This window comes from Cyrtonyx montezumae, unplaced genomic scaffold, assembly GCF_038088225.1.
Source record: "Cyrtonyx montezumae isolate F1298 unplaced genomic scaffold, pur_monq_1.0 scaffold_0, whole genome shotgun sequence".
Classification (NCBI taxonomy): Eukaryota; Metazoa; Chordata; class Aves; order Galliformes; family Odontophoridae; genus Cyrtonyx; species Cyrtonyx montezumae.
Window position 1 is genome coordinate 33,342,480 of NW_027071824.1, and position 24,639 is coordinate 33,367,118.

At 41.6% G+C, this 24,639-nt stretch overlaps 1 protein-coding gene across 7 annotated transcripts in view; it reads left to right on the forward strand.

The window, feature by feature from the left end:
• Nucleotides 1-11,556, forward strand: part of LOC136045652 (SAM and SH3 domain-containing protein 1-like) — a 520,676-nt gene extending 509,120 nt beyond the window's left edge. For 6 of the 7 annotated variants that reach the window (XM_065731679.1, XM_065731701.1, XM_065731692.1 and 3 more), the window contains 4 exons: nt 57-170; nt 5,888-7,020; nt 8,518-8,649; nt 9,245-11,556. In XM_065731679.1, the coding sequence (XP_065587751.1) occupies nt 57-170; nt 5,888-7,020; nt 8,518-8,649; nt 9,245-9,505 (1,640 nt within the window). In that variant the 3' untranslated portion in view covers nt 9,506-11,556. The remainder of the gene's footprint in view (nt 1-56; nt 171-5,887; nt 7,021-8,517; nt 8,650-9,244) is intronic. The other variant, XR_010621925.1, reaches the window with a different exon arrangement.
• The last annotated feature ends 13,083 nt before the right edge of the window (nt 11,557-24,639 follow it).

Genomic DNA, 24,639 nt, shown 5'->3' on the forward strand with positions numbered 1-24,639 from the left:
AGTTCAGCTGAAGTTTCAGTTTTCCTCTATTTTCACTGCATTCTCATTTCCTCTAGGTAACAGCGACCAGTCGGGATCTCAGGAGAAACTTCTTATTGAAGGTCAAGGCCTAGCTGGATGCTCTCCTCGGGATTCTGGCTGCTACGAAAGCAGTGAAAACCTGGAAAATGGTATTAGTGACTGCAACAAGCCTTACAATCCTCATAAGCTGTTTTCAGTCGATAAATTTTAGTACTTTTTGCTTCTGTTCCTAGCTTATGCAAACTACTTCATGCTTGAGTTTCTCCCTTACTCTGTCTGCCTATTTCCCTCTTGGCTGAGGCTGTTGGTTTTCATTTCTATCATTTCTAATTTATTTATTTGCATTGGTAGAAAACAAATCGCATTTCACAAATTGTTTTGTATTTTTTGTGATCGTAAGACAAGAGATACTCTCACTGTTGTTTCTGCTGTCTCCACTCCCTATCAGAGTCTAGTGCAGACATGCTTCATGAGTCTGGCTCTACTTAGCCTTACTAAGGGACCACTGGCAGTGGAAAAGTCTCTGAACTCCACTGAGCTTTGGAGAACTTCTAAGCCTATACAGAAGCAGTTTATAAGAAACATGATGTGGTTTAGGCTATTTATTATTATTATCTACTCAGGTTACACATTGCATTCTCATCTGATAAGAAGACAACTGTAGAAATCTAGGAATTTTTAGTGTATGAATGAATGTCTAGCAAGTTAAAGTAATGGAAAAATGGAAAAGTTGGTGAGAAAATAAACTAAAATAAAAGGAAGAACTTTTTGTGCTGTCACTTCCACTTACCTTGTCTTACATCCATGAAAGGTGATGCACTGAAAAATTTCTGAGACAGATTATAATGGAGATTCCTCTTTATGATTATTGTGTTGACTGAGGATTGTTTACTTGAAGAGTGGTGTAATCATGTACATACAAATATTTGACTAAGGATGACCTATTAAAATGGTTTAAATTAGTTTGGGTTACACTTTGTGTTTGACATTATCAGTTCAAGCTTTTGATGTCTGATTTGGCCTCAGACAGCCTGGTTTCATCACTAGCATTAACAAGAGTATAAAAAAAAGAAACCAAGAATAAAATAAACAGGGATGCTGTGTGCTCCCTTCAGTAGCCATTTCTCCCATTTAAAATAGGAACTAAGGATTTTTTGTTTACTATATGCATTTTCTGTCAGTCTGCCACTCAGAGATAATCATTTATTGAAGAAAATTGCAATTTGCTTTGAAGCTGTGTGCCTGAAATTAGCAATGTACTAAATACCTGAAAGCAGAGAGATTTTTTTTTTCTTGAGCATAAATTCTCATGCAGTAGGCATGGTGGAATGTAATCATAGCTAGATATATGACATGTGTGCCAATTTTCTTTCTGTTTTATCTCTAGACACTGCCACAGTGACAGCTTCAGCACTGGCATTAAATTGCTGCCTATACATTTTCCTTATTTACAATACAATAATATCTTAAGAAAGCAAGTGTTACTGCCTTTCTTCTTAGATACTTACTCTTACATTTAAACTGTTATTTCTCTCTGGGTTTTGCAAAGTGTGGAATACTACTAATGGCTTCTGTACTGTGTTTCATCTATGGCTTCCTGTATTGGTTTTGCTCAAGAATGCACTTAGTGATTGTTTTGAAAAACATGAACATGATAAAAAGAATATGCAGGATGGGATTCATTCAGATATTTTGTCAGGGCTGGTTAATCTGACATGTGCTTCCAACTTCTTTGCAAAGCTCATGGACCATAGTTGCTTACATGCATGTTGTCTTCAGAATAAGTTGGATGCTTGTCTATTAAAATAAGGATAATCATTTGTCTAGTGTAAACATCATAATGTGTAGATTGGCAATAATCTGCTTTTCATAAATGGGAAGATGAAATGCTTTCTGAGAAGAAATGAATCTTCACATTTCTTGGAAAACTATTTTGCGCAATATTTTAGTGAGTATTGCCCTGCTCTGGGCTGATGTTGTACCTTTTGGCATCAGTTCAGTCATTCTGCTCATCTTAGTTTGGATTAAAAATGGTTTGCCACATACTGGTTTGCTGCCAGTGGTACAGGTATAATATATCTACGTACTTCTCTGGACCTCATTTCAGAAATACTTAAGGCAACACTGTCATTTTATTCCAAGTTGCAGACTGCAAGGAACATAATTCTGTGACCTATTCAGTTCTAGTCAGGAAGAAAATAAGAGCAGGATCATATCATCACTCTATAGATCAGTCTTTGGTTTGAAACAAGGCGGAGAGGGAGCTCTCCTTTAGACTGTGCAACAGAGCAGTTATTTGTCTTCTCAGATATGCAAGTGTTGTCTGTCCAAGACATATTTGGAAATGTTATCAGAAATCTAGTTCTTTCAGTAAGCAGCCAAAAGCAGGTAGTAATGAGAACAGTGTAAGTGATATGTGAGGCTTCCTGAGGTACTTTTGGGGAATTTATCATTTAGGAACTTAAGGATTCTCTGAATTTTGAACAGTTCACTGTATTCCATTTTCCTTAATCTGTTTCTTATGAAAATCCCTTTTCTCCCTTAGAGCCTCCATACCTAACAGTGTCTGTGTATAGACCTCATGCTCCTCGAGTCATCTATCTTCTAGTCTAAATCCTGTTAATTATTCATTATATGTTATGTCCCTGGTCATGCGTGTTCTTTGAACCTTTTCCAGTTGTGGTGCGTAGTTTTGTAAGGAGAGAAGAGATTTAAAGGCAGTAGCAATTTCACATGCAGGGAGCTGAGGAGGCAGACAAACCATGGCTTTATCAGGTAGGATTTGTTCAGGAACTAAAGCCAGATTGCCAAAGTGCCAACTGGGCGTCCAAAGCACTTGAACATTCAGTGCTAATTAGTCAGAAAAGGAAGTAACAGAAAAGGTGGTCACATTGCCTGATATAACGTGCTAGTTTTCTACTAGTTTATATTAATTAAAAAAGCACCGAGGCAAGGATTGATTCTGGTGCCATTGTCCTCCTTGTGTCAGTAGAGCTGTTTGAAACGTACACAGAAATATAGGCTCAGAAAACAAGGCCAAAAAGAAGTTAATAAAATCTGAGCCCTGTACAGGCTATTGAAGGTATTCTGTGTATGGTTTTGAGTGCTTAATTTCCTGAGGGTGATCTTCTGCACAGAAAAAGTACTGAAGATAACACTGAAAAATTGTTTCTGTAGCTCAGGTACCTCTGGAAATACTCCCAAAGATTATTTCTTTAGAGGCAGATGATGACAGAGAATTGAAAGGTTTGTTTTCTGTATTCTAACAGTGTGAACTATTAGAGAGGTGCTTTATCTAACGAAAACGGCAGCATAATGATAAACAAAAGGGCAGAGTATGCTTGTAGCTCAATCTGAACCTGAAAACACTACAAACTTTCCATTAGTTTTGTGTAAGGACCACCCTTATTGTTTTAGCTTTCACCCAGACTCCTGTGTCCTTCTGCATGTATTTAAATTGGAGATGTTCCTGTGATTGACAGCACTATGAAAGGCATTCAACTGTTTGACGATATCAAGGATTGAATTCCTAGAAAAAATGCTGACATTGAAAATGTGTTTAAAGCTGTAATAGCTGTACACTTCAGTCTTTGTATTTTGGGGGTTTGTTTGTTTTTTGAGATAAGAAGGGAATGTTACATTCAGTGATGTTTGTATACATTCCCACTTTATGAAAACAACTTAAAAACATAATTAAAAGTCTGCTTTATTACCTTCCTTTCTTAATTTGTCAGGAGCATGATGAAATTTTATCTTTTGGTCAGGAGAGGGGAAGGAATAGCTAGAAAAAGAGAAATCACAGTGGCCTTACTTGTTGGTCATGACTTAAATCTACGTAAGTGGAATTACATTCCAAACCCTTGCTCTATAGTTCTATGAATTGCTGCACAAGTCAAACTTAGACTAGAATATATGAGTAATGAAGAAAACGCTCCATACCTAAGTAATGTTTCTTAAATGTGTCTTTTTAATGTGATTGTAAGTTACTCTCTGAAGACCACGGTCTCACACTACAGAAAGGTGCAGACAGATAGATAAGTCTTTCTACTACTTCTCTAAGATACCTGTACATGAGGTAGCAGTAAAGGAACCAACTCAACATGTGATATATCTTTATTAGCACAGGGAGGGAATGGTGATATTTAGCTTCAGGTGAACTGTGAACTGTCAGCTTTTAAGAGAGGAGTTTTTGTAAGCTTGTATTCCCAATTGTTGGCAGACAGTGGTTTTAAACCTTGCTGGCTTGCCAGTAAATGTGGCCAACTCTCTTTTGAGAGGGAATCACATATTTCCTTATTTCTCTTTAAAAGTAACCTCACCTTCCTTTACTGGTTCTCTGAATGCCTTGGTTTTAAACTCCCTGAGCAGAGGAGAGGAAGCAAGCTATTTTCCTTTTAGGTTAACTAGGTGGTTTCTTTTTCTGACAGGAATTTTGAAGAAAGGATATTCTTAAGTGAGAGTTGATGCATGTTAGCATTCTTATTCAAAGAAAGTGATGTATGTTACTCAAAAACAAAGCATTAAGCTTCTTTTGGGATCAAGTTTTGGAGGTAAAAGTGAATGAAAAGAAAGCATCTGTTGCTTAAAAGCACTCAATATTAATTTAATTTGAATTAAGCTATCAAAAATACTCAGATCTAAAACAGTAAATGACTCATCAGTTGCCTATTATTATGGGATTTTGATAGCATTTAGACAAAGCTTCTGCAGCACATATGCTGGAAAAAGAAGTTCCAAGCTTTATCTATCTGTCATTATTTTAGAAAGTTTACTGTAGCTGAGGAAAAGTGTCCTTGTCATCAGAAGAAAGTGATTATTCAGGATGTGCTGTCATTCTGAGAGGTTGTCTGCTTTGAGACAAATTTACTTCTCATAAAAGATATATATTTATGCAGCATTGGAGAAATGACCTTGTATTTCATACTCATGAATACGGTAATGAGATCAGAATTTTTCTATCAAGGAGATTTGATGGAATCACTGTTTAAAAGTGATGTTGCATATCCCATAAAAAATATGAAGTAAAGCGTGCAAAGGACGTGTGGTTTGTATTGGTTCAAGTCATCTCATCTTCTGTGATATAATAGAACACCACACTTCTAAGACCTTCCGTTCTGAGAAAGCATGTGACATGAGAACAACGCTAAGATTACTCACTCTAGAAACTTTCTTTTGTAACATTCTCTGTTTCATAGCATTATTATTTCTTTTCCATAAAACTTTTGTCGCTGAAGTAACTTTGCAGATGGATTGGTGCAACACCAGTATTCCCAACACCTTAATGCTTTCTGATTTGCCACTGAAAATAGTTTGTTGTTTACTTAGAAGATGAAATAACGTTGCTGGCAAGCTTTGTGATTAAAACAAATAAAAGTGATCTAATTTTTAAAAGCATTCCTGAGCCATCTAGTAAACTTCATTGGGCAATGAACATAATTATCAGCATCCTAAATGAATTAGAGCAGTGGAAAAGAATGGTAGATCTGTAGAGTTATTTCTGCATCGGGTCAAACTTGTTAATATATCAGGTATAGGATATCAGGTCTAGATACAGGATATTTTTCTCATTGAAAAGGGTTTAAGTGACCTAGACTTCAGAGCTTTGTAAACTGAGGATCGGAAGGGATAGTAATTATATAAAATATGTTTTCTTTACTTGATAGTGATTACCAGTGCTTCATTTGTAAAGCTAAAGCTTTTTGCTTTATAAAGCAAAATTCAGATGCTTAAAATGGTACTGCATTCCCATATGTTCAGAGTTAACAAAAAACAGCGAATCATTGTGTTTCAAAGTTGTTTAGAATTGACCCACTACTAGTACAGAGAAGATGTTTCTAATGGTGGATTGTGATTTATTTGCTTCTAGGTAAAACCCGAAGGACCTGTCTTCTGCCTTCAAAATCATCAAGTGAGCATAGCTTTAAAGACTTCAGCAGACACCAGCTATCAAATTATCCTACACTCCCGCTGACCAAGTCAATAGAAACTCTACAGCAAGGAGATAAAGAAGGCCGACTGAGCTGTGCACATCGTGCTCTGAAGAGCTCTGTCAAACCCCCAGCTGTTATGGGTCTGAAGAAGAACCGTAGAAGTTTACCAGTTGCTGTCTGTCGGAGCTATGAGACTCTGGATGGCCCCCAGGGTGTGGATGTATGGCCAAGATCTCACTCCCTGGATGATCTCCAGGGAGATTCCAGTGCTGATCTACAGGACAGTAGCAAGAAAGATTGTTTTGCTCAGGATTCACTGGATACAGCAAGAAAGGCAACTAGATCTGCTCTGCCACCTCAGTCTTATGGGGACAGTTGTACGGTAGATGACTTGATGCCTAAGCAGGGTAAAGCAGCTGCTAGTTCTCAGAAGGGTAGAAGTAAGGAGTTGGAGTGCTCTGTAATGGAGAGTGCAGTTGGCAAACCTTTTCCTTTCCCTGTGAAACACTGTGAAGCTCAGGCTGCCTTGGTGACACATTCTGCAACAAGGACACCTCTGGAAATACAGAATAAGGGCTTTCATGACCTTGCACGGGCTGACTATGCTCCAGTCCTCAAGGGAGGTCTAGAAGCTGAGCAAAAAGGCACAAATGAGGCAAGAATGCAACCAAAAAATCCCTCTCAGCCTCCACCTGTTCCTGCCAAAAAATGCCGAGAACGCCTTACTAATGGATTATATCATCCTCCCATGACCCCCAGTGGGAACAACTCAAGTCAAGAAGCACCGTGTTTGCCAGTGAAAAAGACCAGTGCATCCACTCCCACTGATCTTCATGGAGTACCTGTCCACAGGGCATCTGAACAGGAGCACAGTACCCCCCCCAGCTCGCTGCCACCCTGGCTGTTGGAGCAACCAGAGACTAAAAGTGTTCAGCAGCACATGGTAAAGCTAGGTCCTGCTTCAGCGAGGAAGGTCTCTTGTAGCAGGGGAATGGATCTGGAAATGGTAATAGAGAACAAGCTGCAGTCTGAAGGTATTGATCTTACTGAGGAACCGTACTCAGACAAGGTAAGTGGAGCACGTTGCCTCAGTGTTTTCTACACCAGTGTCACAAGGGCTAGTCTTTCACTTGTTGTATCTGTCATATTTTTGTGAGTAACCAGCCTACACTAGGTATTCTATAACGATGCTTAGCTTTTCGATCAGGCCTGAAGTCCAAGGTAACCATTTAGTTGTGTTACAGAGGGATTGAGATATCCCAGACATACTTTGAGCCTTCAGCTCTTCATTATCTTGGTGGCACTGAGCATAGAAACGTTGCCACTGTAGGGAAGTGGAGCTGAAGAAGAAATTCATGTAGATTCTATGTTCTCAAGAAAATGTGAGTTGATAGCATAGTGATGAGGACATACTTCTGGGAAGGAGGGAGTTCGAACTCCCAGTCCTTTGAGGATTGCTTTTTCAGTTTTCTTGGAAGAGTCATTGGCTAAAACATGTGAGCAATGTTGGAAAGAACAACAGAACACAGCAGTTTCCCATATCCCAGGAGAAGTATCAGTAAATAAAGCTCATTCATTTCTTGTTTTTCTGGACCATCTTCTCCTGTACCCTACAGAGGCAGAACTGAGCCAGCAGCAGACGTGCATGAACTTTATGCTTTTAACCCCCTCCAAAAGCTCTGCCAAATTTTGACATGTCACATATCACATGCCACAAGGGAGAATTTGACTAAGCTTGTAAAAGCCTGCAGCTTTTGGTACCTAGGAAACATGACAATTCAAAATAAAAATGCTGATTGATTCAGCAATGTTTTGCAGTTAGTTGGTGCCCGAGAGTATTTGGTCTTGGAGTGGCCAAGGAGAGTTTGGCACTAGAACTGGATAGGTGGTCTAACTGCAGTGGCATCATGAATAGGATGAAGTGTTAATTTACCTATATCCTGACCAGGTAGGAAATGTATATAAATCAATAACACGTTTATAAATCAAAACCAACGTACTGGTAATATAAACTGAGGAAAGAGTCCTCATATGAAGAATAAATCCATTAGGAGATGTGAATAGAGTAAATGAGAGTTTAAGAGATGTTCTTTGGTGTAAACTTTGCTGTCACCAGTCTGTCTCTGGGAGATCTTTCCCTGTCACTGCTGTTGGAGATATGGCAACTGTCATGTAGCCGCCAGAAATCAGGAAACATCTAGTCAAAGGATCACATCAGTTAGCTGATTGAACCAAACCTCAGAAAATTATCCAGATAAACTTATCATCATGAAAGCATGCTACTGCTCAGTAGCTTAAAATCTAACAACGTGGCCGTTGGGGGCACCCCAGTTCAAGTTAAGCTTAGGAGTTTTGCTGTTGATTTCGGGGAGGCTGGAACTGATCTTAAAGCTCATGAAAGATGCATACTGCTATTTTTACACCATTCCACTGTTATTGTTTATAGCTTAATACAATTATTTTTATGAATCTCAAGGGAAAATCCTTCTTTCTCTCATCCCACACTGACTGATCTGTACTGATTCTTTTCTTTCATCTGTCTTCTTGGCTGCCTGGGAACATTCAGCACGGTCGCTGTGGCATTCCTGAGGCTTTGGTACAGAGGTACTCCGAAGACTTAGAACAGCCTGAAAAGGATGTTGCTGCAAACATGGACCAAATCCGGGTAAAGCAGCTGAGGAAGCAGCATCGCATGGCAGTGAGTATTTCCTTTAACACAAGCTTCTTAATTATGTGCAGACTGTTAAAAAGGACTGACTGCACATAAAGGGAAGTGTCTGTCAGAAATGTTGTCTTTGTGCTCACTCAGCAAGAGCAACATCTGCAGGGGTGCTACAGGGACAGCAGCTCTCTCCTCCTGTCCCAAAGGAGGGCGGTTAGTTATTGAAAACAGAGTGGATGGCTCTTTTTGTTTTGTTTTAAGCTTTCATGTTTGTTCCTAAAAGAGTTTGGTCTATCTGGGGAGGTAATAGTCAAAGTTAATATCCTTTAGCCTTGGATCAGCCTTGGAGAACTCCTTACTGGATGTTTTTGAGTGTTTCTAATGAATTCAAAATGGCACATGACAGTTGTCCAAGCAACTGCATCTGCCCAAACAGTTACATAGCTCCTGCCTAGCCTTTCTGCCCACAGACCACTCTCATACCAATAAGCATGGCACGCGTGAGTAAGAAAAGCTGAAACATCTGCTGTCAAATTCTGCCAGCTTGAAAGAAAAGCAGAAGACTTGCAGTAAAACGAGCACTTTAACATGAAGGTGTTGTTTTTTCCCTTTATTCTTCCTTTCTGTCCAGATTCCAAGTGGAGGGCTCACTGAAATTTGCCGAAAACCTGTATCACCAGGACTTATCACCTCTGTGTCTGACTGGCTGATTTCCATTGGCCTACCTATGTATTCCAGCCCACTCACAGAAGCAGGGTTCAACACACTGAGCAAAGTGCCTTCTCTGTCACAAACTTGCCTTCAGGAAGCTGGCATCACAGAGGAAAGGCACATAAGCAAGCTCCTGGCGGCAGCAAGACTCTTCAAACCTCTTGATCCAGATGCAATTTAACGTGCTCCGTAGCGTGACATTGCCTAGTCAAGAACGCACTGCTTTTTCCTGCACCAATTTTGCCCTTATTACTTTACATAACTAAAGGGATGAAGGAAGTGGCTCTCAATGACAGGCAGATTGCTTCTTCAGACGATATGAAATGTTTCAATTGCCGACTTCGGCAACCGATGGAGAAAAGAAGCAACCACCAGGTAACACAGATGTGGTACTTCCCTCCTCCCCTCACTCCCTTGTAAAGTACTCTTGTTTCATAAAGTGCACAGGGCTGGCCTGAGATCAGACAGCTTCAGAGAATTAAGGGACCTTACATGCTTTTCCATAAGTTTGTGGAAGTGATACTAATAGTAGGCCATGTGTTTGTGGAGAAGTCCTTAAGCTGAGGGCTTCCTCTACATCTAGATACATGGAGTCAGTCCTACAGACCATGTACAAATCAAGGTGCAAGTCCCAGTAGAAGCTGTTTGGCAAATGCTTTTTTTTTTTTAGCAGTCTAGAGCTAAATACATACCCCTCTTCCCTGGTCATCTTTGCTGTTGCTTGATATACGTCCCATTTCGCCTCGAAGCCTTTAGCTAGGCCAAAGTCATTGGACTGAAGTTAATTTACAGTATGGTCCATTTCTGTCACTCCAATGCAATTAACCCTAGGAGAGTCAGAAAGCTTCTTTTAATTTGTACAGAATTAAGGTCATTTTTTTATAACTGCTTTTTAGCAATCTGCTTTTTATTTGCCTTAAAACAAGCTTTTGAGCAGTTACCTAACATTCAACTTACCTGTACTCATACTTCCCAAGCCTTGTTTCAACCTGTCACTCATAAGCTGCACTTAGGGTGATATTCAGCTTAAGTAGCTTCTATAAATTGCCTCATCATGACATCTTACATGTTGTATAGATGCTTTTACAAATGCAGGGTTGTGCTAGGTTTTGGTAGTGAGGCTAGCATCCCGTTCACTGCAGTCTGCATTTACTGTTGTTACTAAACAGGTCCAAAATATACTGCCTTGTATATATGTAACTGCTTTTCATTTTAATCATATTCTGTGTACTGTGTTATATTGTCAATCATTATGCTGCAGCTTTGACTTGGTATCCTGACCATATTGATTCCTAACAGTGGGTTTCTGCAAATTAAAAATCACTCTACGGGGGATAAAATATATGAAAAAGCAAATTGTATCCCAAAGAAATCATGAGATCCAGTAATTCCATTGCGTGGACAAAAAAAAAATAAAATCCTATATAGTCTTAAGAACGACACTGTGATTTTACAAACAGTTGGTATCTTTCATGTCTGAGTGTTAATGTTACCTCTCACTGGAAGAGAGTATTGTGCTGGCATATGCCATGAGCCATTATTTCCACAATATTTTCCTGCCTAAATCTATGTGAAATGTTCCATTCACGTATGTGGCTAATGACAGATTTTATTTTTATATATGGATACACATTTATATACCAAATACAGATTATCATGAATAACACATGAGTAGTTTTTTATAATTTGGGGTCTCTGTACGGTTTATCCTTTAGCTTCTTGTAGTGCAAGTGCTCCACGGAAGGCAGAGCAAGCTTTACTCTGGCAGGCAAAGTGAGGTACAGAGATGAGGGCACAGGATGGGAAGTGAGACTGCTTCCAGTATCAGTTCTGACATCAACTGTACAGAGCCAGGCCAGTCACTCCGCAGTGTGCTGCCTCACTTACCTCACACTTGTCCTGAGCTAACAACACTACTTTTCCTGATCAGATGCTTTCAGACTGATGAATGGAGAGTTTTGCTTGCTGCATCAGTCCTTACTATGGCCAAGTTTTAAGTCAGGTGAGCTACACGTTTTACTGCAGGTGGCAGTTAATTTGGCTCCTGGGGAACCGAGAGGTGTTAGGCTCATTTCCTAGTTTCAGAGTTGTTGAGTGCTTGTAGCAACAGCAAACTTCATCAAATCTTTTTTTTCAGTAATGTTCTCCTCAGTGCATAAATCAGTTGTTCTATTGTGACAGCATCAGGAAACATGCAGCACAGGTGGTTTGCACTGCTGGTGAAAATTAAAATATATATATATCATTTTAATAATAATGATTTGTCATTTCCTCTCTGAGGTTTACATGATAACTGTCAGGAAGCAGGAGATGAAAGAGTACTGAGACTTCCTGGGTGTACTGGCAGAGACCAGAACTGAGTGAAAGTAAGTAGACAGCAGCTTCCTTGGGGAAAAGGAAAAGGCCAAGCTGGCTGTGTGCAGTAAGAAGGGAAACACATTTCTCCTTACAAGCCACATAATGAAGCTCTCCCATATTAATTGCTCCCACTCATTTAATGACAGAAGGCGAAATACAGGAATAAGCCAAACCCATGTGCCAAACACTGTAACTCCATGGTTTTTAGATAACGATGTACCCCAGAGAAACCAAACCCCACCCATCCAGGACTGGAGTGAGCAGTCTGAGATTTGTGAGTTCTGAAAGTTGCTTTGTTTTTCTTTTTAAGTCTGTGCTCTGTGGTCTTACTTGAATTATAATTTTAGTTCATATTTTAGTCTAAAAAAGCCTTAAGTTTTTCAGTGTTCGAGCTTCCCTGCTGTGGTTTCAGTGACCTGTGGCATTTCCCACGCAGGTGAGGCAGTGTGGTAAAGAGCCATAACCTTTCACATTTCCTCGCAGCCGTTCAGTGCTCTAAGCAGAGGTTTGCTGTGGGGAAGCACAAAAGAAACATGCTGCTGGAATCCTAACCTCTGCTCAGGCTCATGACGTTACACATCCTGTCTGCTGTCCCACTGTAACTCAAATAGCTATCGAACAGTAAGAAGCAGCAAGCCCCAAACATTACAGAGTGCCCATAAATGTAAGCTTCCATCAGTAACTCTGTTAATACCCAGATAGTCCCTGTGCCCTTTTTTTAGGAGCCTGGCTTTGTACGCACACTGGGAGCAAGATCGGAAACATTAAACGTTGCGTTATTCAAACAGGCCATCATCTCTAAGAGCAGCAATAGTGGTCGATTCACCAAGTCACAGCTGTGCAATTGTACTGTATTATTTTTAGAATAAATAATACTTTGGTCCAAGATACTTTTATCTTTAATTGACACCCTTTGGGGAATCAAAACTGTCAAACAAGTTATGTAACAACTAACAAAGTTGCACTTTCTGTATATGAAATCAATATTTAAATAACTTATTTTTCTCCATTTGCTGTTCTTATATGATGTAAAGTAGCTGTAATATACCAGTACTCAATATGTCCCGCAGTTTGCTTCAACCCAAGAAAGCTGTGTATTGTAAAGAAAAAAAAAAAAAAAGAAAAACAAAATACGAATGTGTAAAGATTATTGTGCTGTTTCATTTAGCAAAACAAATGGTTGACAAAAGGGTTTTCCTGTGTATCAAAACTTGTCTATAATTATGTCATACTGTTCATAGATAAAAAATAAATAAATTTCTTTGGTCTCTCTTTCGTTTTTCTGTTTTTGTTTGTGTTTTGTTTGGTTGGTTGGTTGGTTGGTTTTTTTGTTTTTGTTTTTTGTAGTCCTCAGTGTAGCTTAAAGATCTACTTGCTGCTGTGGGAGCAGTGTCTGGCTGCTTCATTTCTTCTCCCAGCCCCACAGCTCCTCACAGTGTAAGCATTCTCTATATCTCAGAAGTCAAAGTACAGTGCTTCAAGCCGCCTTTGCTATGTTAATGACTTGAGGAGATTTGGATCCTGGTCTCTTGTATACCTTTAACATCCTGCTGCTAGGCTCAGGGAGGTCTGGATGAGAGAGCACGAAGCTCAGGAGCTTTAGCTACATCGCAGCACTTGCCTGGAAGTGGCATTTCAAACCTGGTTTTCAAATGCAGCTCCACGTCATTGGGCTGCCACAAGTGCTTCACTCTGGAGACAGCAGCTGTGACGCCTGCAGGTCGATCATCTCTGCCCTGTACAATAAGATGCCAGTGTCCAGGTGTTAGGCCTTAGGGCGTGACTTCCTTCTGGCTTAGTGCGGTGGCATTTGTTGCTGTAGTTAAACTTGCTGGATAATTAATGAATATAATTAGTAATCTAACAGAGTTCTGTCAAGTCCGCTTGGCCACGGTGCACCGTGCCTGGAAATTAATCCTTTCCAGATCGTAGCCCAAAGTGGCAAGGGTGGGCTGTGCCTGCTTCAGTCAGTGCTAACCGGAGGAGGAGGAAGCAAACAGAAAACCCATCCCTTGGGCTGGGCCCAGGCAGCTGAATCTTCCCTTCCCCTCAAGCAGCGCTCCTGTAAGAACTGTAAAGCAGTTTGTGAGAATGAGGCAGCGTGCAGTAAGGGGAAATTTTTTATTTTCCCTTTGATTATCTTTCAGTTCAGTCGAGGACCAGGCCACTGCTGCGCTTGTGCAGCAGAGGGCACTGCTCTGCTGGCTGGGGGGGGAGCGTTCAGACGGCCCCTGGGGACTGCAGCTGGCTCCAGCACAGGCTGTTTCCAGGAGTCTCTCAAGTAACAAAATAGAAATAAAAACAAAACAAACACTGACAGACATGAAAAGCCAGAGCGCTTGCCATTTCTGCAGCTGGAAGGAGTATTGCTTCCCTTCCAAGACTGCTTTGGTCCAGGATTGCTTTGGGAGCAGCTGGAACACAAAGACCCTATCTGTTGCTCTCAGCATTTTGCTAGTTTCATCCAAATGTGTGCTAACCACTAAACGACTGCCAAAAACAAATGCAGCCCCCCCAGCACGTGTACCAATTCCCTTAGTCTAAAAGTTCTCTTTTCACAACAAAGTATTTGCATCAGAAAAAGAGATACATGAGAAATGTGTTGAAACTCCTGCTGCCTCTAAAAAGAAACTGTGAGCAGAACTTTCACGTGTAAGCTCCTGTCACACAAAGGTATCTGCTGTTAGGAAGGCTGCACGTGCTTATAGCCATCCCTCTCCAGCATCAGAGAATGCCATGGAGGTGACCAGAAGACACGATGGAGCTTGGGTACAGTAGACCAGTCTTCCTTTTATTTTATCAACTTAAAGTGCTTTCTCTTTAATTATCATCAGTTCTCATGCCTTCATCACAAGATATTTTCTCTTTCGTATAGTTAACTAATACTGATTTCTTTTAAATCTCTTGCTCTGAAGTTCAGATCTCAGCATATTCCTTCTTGTACCAACTTACAGGCCTAGAAGACTCATGGGTTGAAGCCTGCAGAGAATGGAAATGACAGCAAAGAAACTTTTCTTCCTCCACTACGCCTTGGTCTTTTTGGTGTTCTCATGCAATATGATTTCTTCATTAAATAAAAAGCCCCCATTATTGCCAAATCACCTTGTAGCAGGATTGGAGGGATCACAGAATTGTAGGGATTAGAAAAGACCTCTAGAGATCATGGAGTCCACCCCCCTGCCCAAGCAGCTCCCTAGCCCAGGTAGCACAGGTAGGCGTCCAGGCGGGTCTGGAACGTCTCCAGAGAAGGAGACTCCACCACCTCTCTGTGCAGCTGTGCCACTGCTCCGTCACTGCACTGGGAAGTTCACGTTACAGTGTTTCCTAAAGCTCAGAACAGGATATTTTTCAGGTTTGCTTCTTCACACAGTTTATGTGAGTCCACTGGCTGTCTGAAACCTTGTGCATTTTGGCCTGTGCAGTATTTCCTGCACACGTTGCGATAAGAACTGGCAGGACATATTTGTACCATTTGCCTTATTTCATGACGTTCTTTCATCTCTGGCTCTACAGCTTCAAAATATGAGCATCATAGAAGGCATTCAGAATTTGGAGTGTGGTTTCTGAAGAGCATAAAAATGATTTAGATGAATTCAATTGCATAAGTAAGCACTTAAGTGTTTAATAAAGTCATTAATAAAATGAGAGGAGAGGCACTCTCCATTCATCAAGCCTTTTCCCCTCGAGAGAGACTTTCTAGCCCCAGAAGCTGGATTCAGGACATTCCTTGGGACCGGTTGCAGCCTTCTGAGTTCTGTGCTTCACAACAAGATCACAAATTGGGAGAGAGTTCCTTTTTCAGAAATACAAGGGTGAGTCAAAAATTGCGTCTTGGCACATGGCCAAATCTGCTCGAGGATGCCTCCCACAATTTGCTATCATGTGGGCAAGAAGGCCGAGGTCAAAGTCTGTTCCCCAGCTCATCCTTCAGTGCTAGTGTTTTTGTGTTTGTGAACAAAAGCAGCTCTGTGACCCCGGTACAAGTGGCACCACAGGTGTGAACTGATGGTTCTCATCAGGGAGAAACCACAGCTGCTGTGATGCTGGTTTGGTGAGTACCTACTGCTGTCTGGCAAAAAGTACCACATTCAAGTGGGAAACAGGCCCTCCAAGCCGGTAGCTTTCTGTCTCTGCTCATCTTTCTGGGTTTACCTCCTTTGCTGAGCACTTCTCTGGATTGCTATGAAGTCAAGATTTGGAGAGGAGAAATTCACTTGAACCAGGTAGGTGAGACGTGGGTTCAGGGCAGATGCAGGCTTTGATTCCAGTTTGCTTTTACAAGGAGCATTTAGTCCTGAGGCACAAACAAGAGATCCTGGAGAAGGGCCCACCAGATAGAGTGAGTAGCAACATGGCTCCCTAGGCACCATCTTCTTGATACACATGAAGTAAACCTGGATAATTCTATTTAGAGCACAATGGGCTGTGTGGCCTGCAGCTTATGTGAGAATCATACAGTGCTGGAGTGGGAGGCATTTGTTTTCTATTATTTGCTTTCTACCACTTGATTTTTCTTCTTTGTCTCCAGTATCACCCACCCCAAGTGTTCCTTATCTCTGTGCAGTCCTCCTGGTGCTGTGGGGGTAACACCAACCAGCTGTGCCTCTGCTCTTCCTTCATGCCCTGTTCAGCTGCAGCTGCAATGCTCAACTCCGACTCTTGCAGAGCAGCCCAAGCATAAAACAGACTAAGGAATATTCCTAGCACTTGTTTGCTCTGGCCACGTTAGGAAGATAGGAGGAGGGAAAATGGGTCATTCAGCTCATGGGACAGATGAGATGGTGCTGTAGAGAGAGGAGGGGAAAAAGGAAGGGATAGATTAAGAAACTGGTGGAAAGCTGATGAAGGTCATAAAAATTTGAGCAGCATTGCTACCCTCTGGGAACATGGAGGCCTCAGAAGAACATTTATTGTATATTGTACAAATCTGGGCCATCAAATTATTTAATCAATTTGAGAAGATGTTCTTCAAGGAAGAGCTACTCAAAAATATTTAGAGAAGTTCAGGAAAAGTTTCTAGCTTGTCTCTAAACGCTTGTGGGAACCCCTGGTCGTTATTCCTCAAAGCAGGCTCAAGACAATTACTGCAGGACAAAACAAGACATGAGTGGCCCAGCTTTTTGGAGGTGATGAATGCATACAACCGCTTTTCACTTGCTTCACTGTTGGCTGTATAGATTCACCTACAATACACGCTATTGAAGAGGACCCCACTGCCATATCCGGGTGGCAGAACAAGTTTAATTACACCAAATGACAAACAACAAAAAAAAAGGATTTTTTTAAACTATTAATTATATCTGTTAAAAATGTGGGTTCTGTGTGTGACAGCTTGCAGTATCTTCATTTGCTTTATTTAACAAGCAAAGATCCTTCCTCCTATCAGTCCAAATTCTTTGTCAGCGTTTGGTGGAGACTACTGCAAGATGTGTTGGAGCACAGTGTGCAAGGCAACAGGAACTTGTTCGGCTCGCAGCACAGCTCCCTATGTGGGTGCTGATCTGAGAAGGCTGTCACTAGCTCTGAATCACAGCAGTGTCTGATTCATCCTTTCTCACACAGAGCAATGGGAATACAAAAGAGATCATTCGTTTTTCCAGGCACGTAGTTTCTGCTCACTGGCTTAACTTTTAAAGAAAGTAACAGATACAAGGTTTGTCATCAGCATTGTGTTAATGACCCCTGGAACTCAAGGGCTCTTTTTCTATTAAAAAAAATTAAAAATCACAAAATCAGCAATCCCACTCTTGTTGCTAATGAGCCAATTAGACAATAAATGGTACGAGTACCTCTGAAAAAATTTGCACAGAAACTGTGCCATTCAATTCCTGTTATCTGAGTCCCATGCAATGTTTGCTTCCTGTTCTCTTTGATTCAAAGTGGAATACAAACAGTAACTGATGTTAATATGAGGCTTCAGAAATGGAAACCATTCTGCAAGGGCTGCTGCTGTTTATCTCTGTTGTGGAAGCACCAAATATTTGCCTCGGAATTGAGATTGCTATCTTTACTTTCTTTTCACCTGCTTTACCTTAACTGGTTGCCTGAAGAGAGCAAAAGGAATAACTCCTGATGCTTGAAAGACATCCCTTCTACCATACCACCCTTGCTGCCTTCCCTTTGCTTCACTGCATACTGACTTGTTATGCTTTTTCATGGAAGAAAAGATTTTTTCTTCTTCCCTCCAGGTGACTTAGCTGAAGTACACCTCTCCCTGTACAGCCCACTGTAAGGTCACGTGAAGTTCAAAACAAGTAGGCTCTAAAGTTTACATGTATTACCTCCAAAGGCTTCTAAAAATGTCAGTATAAGAGACTGTCATCGCTAAAACAACCAACATCTTTTAAAAGACAGAAAAATCATCCAATTTGTTGCCATTTACACGCACTTCTCAAGTCTTATTTGTGCTGGTGCCATCTGAGCTGGCCAGCAACATAACACAGCATCAGTTAAATGATTCACTTAGACGATGTACTGAGTCCTAAGTAGCACTCATGATATATAACTAAAGCCCCCATGGACCTGTATACAGAGCAGGCTCGCCACCAGCATTTGGCTGGCCAAGTACTGGATTGCCATCTACTGGTGATTAAAGAAATAAAAGTCCACTAAACAGATACTGCATTAAAGGAGAACAATGTTGCCTGTGCCTTTTTGTTTTTCCCTGCTTCTATAGAATTAATCCAAGTCTGCAATGGCCTATTGAATTCTTCTATTCTGTTGTGGCAAACAGCTTCTGGTCTTCACTATCTTCAAGGTTTGCCCCGCAAGCTAGACTGTGTGCATATCTTATTGAGGCACTTCAAAAATGGTTTTTAAAATGTTTTGTTTTTCAAAATGAGCATGTATCATCCATTTGGAGCTGTAATTGCTAGATAAGCTGCCAGAAAACAAAGTTGTCAGGAATTAAAGCTTTCTTGGTCCTGAACTTCTGTATTTGTGGTCCAAGAGTTATAAGAATGGCTGCTGGAGAATTAAATAGAGTAACTCAGAGAGATCAAATTACTACTAGTAGAATTTGTGGCAAATATGAATTGAAATAAAATAGCTGAAGCTTTCTGTCAGTCTCCTTTTGCCTTTATAGCGAAGTGGTGCGTTTTGAAGCCTATTAATATGCAGCAATCTCTTGCTGCCTTCCAAAATTCAAAAAAAGGACTACAGAGCTGAATGTTCTGAGAAGACAGGAAGCAGAAGGATGAAAGTTGGTTGGACAGCCCCAGCTCACCCTGCCAAGGCCTCTGCAACTGCCTTTGATGATCTGAATATGTTTCCTACACAATGCTCCTCTCAGTCAGGGAAGAACCTGACTGTGCATCAAACAGCAGTCTGGGTGGAAGACTGGAAAGAACAAGTGAAAAAAAAAAAAGATTTCTATAGGTTTGTAGGTTTGCAGACTACACTGCTGAGGAAGATTGTGGGCAGATATCAAATAAGGCAGAGATATACAGCAACAGAATGAAGGATTTTGTGTCTGGGTCAGTTGAAACTGGTTTAAGTCATGCTTGTAACACAGAAAACTTGAAGAAAAATCACAAGAAAAAATAGTCAGATACCCTGTGTGCTCCAGCCATCACAGCTCTCCTGACTCTTTTTGCCCGCCTGCCACCTCCCTGTGTTTCTGTAAGTCTGTCCTGCACCTGTACTTTTGTTCCCCCTTTTCTCCTCACCGCCTCCTCTTGCTTAGCTGTCACCAGATCAGGGCAGGGCACCTCTGCCAGCCTGCCCCTCGCTGCTGAAAACCACATCCATGAGCATTTCACTGAGGACATCTCAGTTACTGGTTGCTGCCAGACTCAACCAGTGCCGTTCAAGAGCAGCCCAGTCAGGCTCTGCAGTGCTAATCCCATTGTCTGGCCACTCTGTGTGGGCACAGTGGCTGCAGTCAGCATTAAGACTCAAAGCCAGGTGGTATTCAGTGCAAATACAAAATCTCATATAACTATTACATTTTAGCAAGTGAAAAAATCTGAGGAGATCTGAGAACCAGACTCCACCAACGTTCATGATCCCAATGCAATTAGGCTGCAAGTGCTTGACGACAAGAGGCTGAGGGATTATTATTGTCGTTATTACAACCTATTTTTGTTTTTCTTAAGTAGTTGAACTGTTTTTCTCAGGGAAGAAAATAAATCAGTCTGCAACCAGGGGAGCGCATCACACCCAGTACCGATGCTACTCATTCTTAGAATAGCATTTCTCATCACATTAATTTGAATTTTCATTTGTAGAGGAAAGCAAATTTATGCTTTTTAAAATTATTATACACTGTGGTGACCCTTAAGGCAGAGACAAACCTCGGTGTTATGCTTTGCTAGTGGCACAGTCATCCTCCAGGCTCCAAGACAGGAAAATGCTCTATTAATTCAAATTTCTCTGCAGCAGTTTGGATATTTTTTTTCATTTTGATGAAAGTGTATTTCTTGAAGACAAAGAAAAGAAGCCTAACATGGCAGATTTGGGAGTATTTCCAAGTCAGGCTCTGAGAGATGGTGTGCAAGAGAAAGAAACTTGGTAAATAATATTGTATTTCTTTTGCTCAATAAATTTTCTGAGTGACATCAACAGAAAATAGCTCTGTCATGCACTGTTGTTTGGTAGCATTTAATGTAGCTCTATGCTGTGCACTTCTATTTACAATGGGTAGCCCTGATGAGAATCATATATTAGCCAGCCAAACAGTCCTGTTTTAGAGTTTTCTGGTATCTTTGATTTTGCATCTTGCTGTCAGAAGCTGATTCATACTTCTTGGAAAATGAGTGTTCACGTTCCCATTGCGTCATCCCATGCCACCATCACCTATAGGTTGCAAAGCCATTATCCAGGATTTCCAGAGTACGTCTGGTAGAAGCTCAAGCCATTACAGGCACGTTTAGGGAAGGAGCAAATGAAAAGATGGCAAATTATGTTTTGCAAATCCTTCTAATATTCTCATTTAGATACTACAGATATTCTGCGGTACCATATAGACTTCCACAGGCTGCCCTGAACTAAGATGCTGGAAAAAGTTACTGACTTTCACCCATCTCTTCAGCAAAATGGAACCTGCTGTTGGCCCTAGTGCCATGAAGGAGCATAGCACACATCTTGGTGTAACACCAACATCCCCCAGGTCACAGCCCAAGGCTGAGGTCATTAGAGGAGGCTTCACAGGTAATTTAAAGTGATACTAAATACCCTCAAGACCTAGGGTTTGTTCCAAAAGTTTCTCACAACCACTAGGCTGAACTACTGGCTGCTCCAGACCTGTTTCTTTTGCAGAGACTGGAATGTTGTCTTACTGCTTTGCAGGGCTCAGCAAGGCTCAGCCTCAACTGTTTCTCTGTCCCAGCTGTGACCTGGCCTGCACCCTTCTGCTGCTCTCCAGCAGCTTCAGTGAGCTAAGGAGCACTAGCTGAGCCACTGGCCTGCCCTTCTGGGGCTTCAGGCCTGCAGAAGCAGGAGGGAAATCCGGAGAGCTAAAAGCTTCATAAGCAAAGGAGGCTGTGCTTCACAAATGTGTGGTTTGATTAAGTGGGGGATTCACTTGTGTTTTGTTCAATTTTCAGTGACAGAAGGGGAAGATTGTCACCAAATGCCCCCAGAAGATCATAATGGAGAAGAAATGCATCTGTTGGAGAGCAAAGGAAAGTGGCAGGGTCTGCCATGCTGCTTCTGTGGAGCAGTTCTGAGCTGGTTTAGGATAGTTTCCTTGGGAGGAAAAAAAAAAACAACAACACAGAAACAAAACAAAGAAACAAAAAGCTAGCAGACAACCAACTAGATTACTCAGAGTTAATGTTAGGGAAATTACAGCACTTACCCTGTGGGCCACTCAGAGCTGAAAGAGGGAGATAGTCTCTGGTCTATCATCAGGTAACACTTCACCTTCTGGGAAAGCTCAGCTTTTTCTAGGAAATGTTTTATTTTTTTTCACTTTTATACCATCAGTAAATTCCTATTAGTTTTAAATCCCTGTTCAAAAGTTGCTACTTGAGGCTGGACGAGTATTGTTCATCTCTGAGCACACAGAACTGGAGTTTGAGCCAGCATCATTTCAAATTTTAATATGAATCACCTGAAATTCAACTTGGACCTTCTTGCTGCCAAACAGCACTTGGGAGAAGGAAGAAGCTTAGGTTTCTGGTGGGCTAAAAACACGTGTGCTGCCAATACCACAGTTCTGCTTATACAAAGAGGGGTTTGTTAACACTGTAGGTCAGCAGTGTGACTGATGTCTCCTGGCTTTCCTTCACAAGCCCTCCAGGATCTTCCCTGTCATTTGTCATTTAGCAGCAAAGTGCCAATTCCTGCTTCCACTCATTGCTATGTTTCATCGTCTCTTCCCTGGCCTCATCCCATAATTAGGAATAGCTCATCCATAGATGCACACGAGGTTGCTTCACGCTATTTGAAACTGTTTTTAAAGCATCAGTGCTGTCTGCTGGAGTCTCAGTGGTGTTTCGTGTGCTGGCTCATATTTTGGTGTTGGTCTGGACCATCCCTCCCCCTGCTCCCCATCTTTCATCCTTTGGTGGCACGGTGCTGAGCCCAGCTGGGCTGTGGTGACAGCTCCCAGGCAGCCCTACAGCACTGACTCCAATGCTACAGCAAACCTGCACTGTTAATGAAGCATGGCAGGGAACACAGCTTTCTGACAAACTGCAGAGACGTTCAGGTAATCGTACAGTGATCTATAAGTACAGTTCTCCCTGTGTAATATATGTTCTTCTTTCTAAAAACTGCCAAGAGGCAAACATCCAAGCTGTGTAGCTGTGTTTTACTGTGTTTTCAGAGATTAATAAACCAATAATGCCTTTCTCAGTGACAATAGGTGAAAGAAAGCAGCTGCTCTTTCAAGTGCATCCCGGTCCAGAGGTCTGCAGTGTGTTCCCACTGATTGCAGAGAAATAGTGCCTGTGTGGAAACAGCCCCCATCCACCTGTCTCTTGGCACTGTAGGGGCACCTGTTTATGCTAACAGGCACATTTTGGACAAACCTTGCTTTGCTCTAGGGCAGGCTCTCATATAAAGAGAGGTTAAACAGCTCTTGTGGTATGAGGGGAGAGACTGAGGAAGGGTATGATGGAAGTCAGTGAAATTATGATGGCCAGGGAAAATATGAATGAGGAACAGTCAAGCACTGACTTTAAATCAGCAAGAAGAAACAATTGTTTGCAACCATGTAGTTAAGCAGTGGAGGTCCTTAGAGCAGTCTGCTTCAGAAGGCAGCAGAATTAAGGGATTTATGAGATTCTGGAAGATCAGTGGCTTCATTTGAGGCTGATGAAAACTGATGGTGCGAAGGCAGGCTTCGTATCTGGACACACTTAAATCACAGATAGCTGTTAGCTCAGAGAATGTAGAGGGGAAATGCTCACAATCTTTCCACAAGCATACAGTTTAGAATGTATTGAAAATATGATACCAAGATGAATAAATCCTTGGTCTGACCTAACTTATCCATTCAGGAGGCTGACTCGTAGGCTGGAAGGTGCAGCTTGTGCTTTTCTTTTTGTATCTCATTTTTTCCATAGTCTGGACTAGCGGTAACCACATGGATTTTGCCTGTGTTCAAATATGAGATCACTTTTCTTCCAGCTACTAGTGAGCTGCAGACCCTCACACCCCAATTTAATTGCCCAGAACCCTGGGAAAATTCAGATGAATTAAGAAAGGGCTTTCTCATTAAAAAAATTGAGCAGCTAACCACTGTGTTACTCCACAGGACTTCCCAAACTTCATCTGATGCCAAGAGAAGCAGCTGAGGAATGATCTCTCCTGGCTTATACCCCATTTTCATGTACGATTTATAGAGCTTAGTTTTAATGTATAGCCTTAAACAGACGTTCCTTCCATGGGATAATGGAGCTTATGACAAGCCAGGGGTACCCGGTGAGCAGGACTGGATGAAAAAGGATTTCAGTTGCCAGGGTCACCATGGAGCACCTTGGATAAACTCAGCCGCTGTGCAGAGGGTGACATAGGCATGGCTCAGGCACTATCTTTGCCCTCTGTGCTTCCCTGCCAGCTTTCCATTCAAACCTCTCGAGGTGGGAAGCAAAGAAAACATCCCAGTTAGTTCAGACAGATTCCAGACATCTGCTTTCTCCCTGCTATTTCAATTGTTACTTTTTCAGGGTCAAAGCAACACATAAACTGGAGGAACATCATCATCAGCATCAGCCAGGCCTTCATTGCCATCCTGGGGCCACCTGGCCAACTGTCTCCCAGCTTGCCAGCCCCACTCCAGAAAGACCCCCAGCACACACTCCTGGGCTCTGCTACAAATGCAAATTAACATCTCCTCGTGGTCTATTAAAGTCCCCTCCACTACCCACAGCACACTGGCTGAGCTCTACTCCCAGCCGTTGTTTTTCTGTTAGAAAGTGCGTAACAACAATTCTGCTGGTGCCATGTTGTTTTTCCAGGAATAGGGCCTGTTGTGATTAAGTATGTGTACATGAGAAGGCAAGAAGACTTTCCAAGCTTGAGCAATCCATCTGGCACAAATGTGCAGTGCTATAAGGTCTTCTCCTGCACTGCAGAACCAAGAGCCAATTTCATTGCTTTAATCACCAGGCAGCAGTACTGCTGAGATTGGATAAATCCTGTGGTTATTATGGCATTGTTTGCTCAACCTTTTCTGTGGTCCTGGCCCCTCGAGGAGCTGAAGAGTGCCCTATCTCTGAAAGGAAGAGCATCCAGGGCAAAGGGTTAGGATAAAATCATTCTATGATTCTATATATAAGCATTCGTCTTCACAGAAGGCTCTGCCTCCTACCAACTGACTTACAAGAAAGTGACTTTTAAGTAGTGAGTAAATTTGGTGGAAAAGGAGGAAAGGAAGCTGGATTCCACTTACTGCTCTGAGTATCATTAAACATTTCTTTCTGTTGTGTTTAACGTGTGTGTGTGTGTTTGTGTGTGAGTTTGTTTGTTTGTTTGTTTGTTATTAGCTGGGAGATTACCTTGTAGACA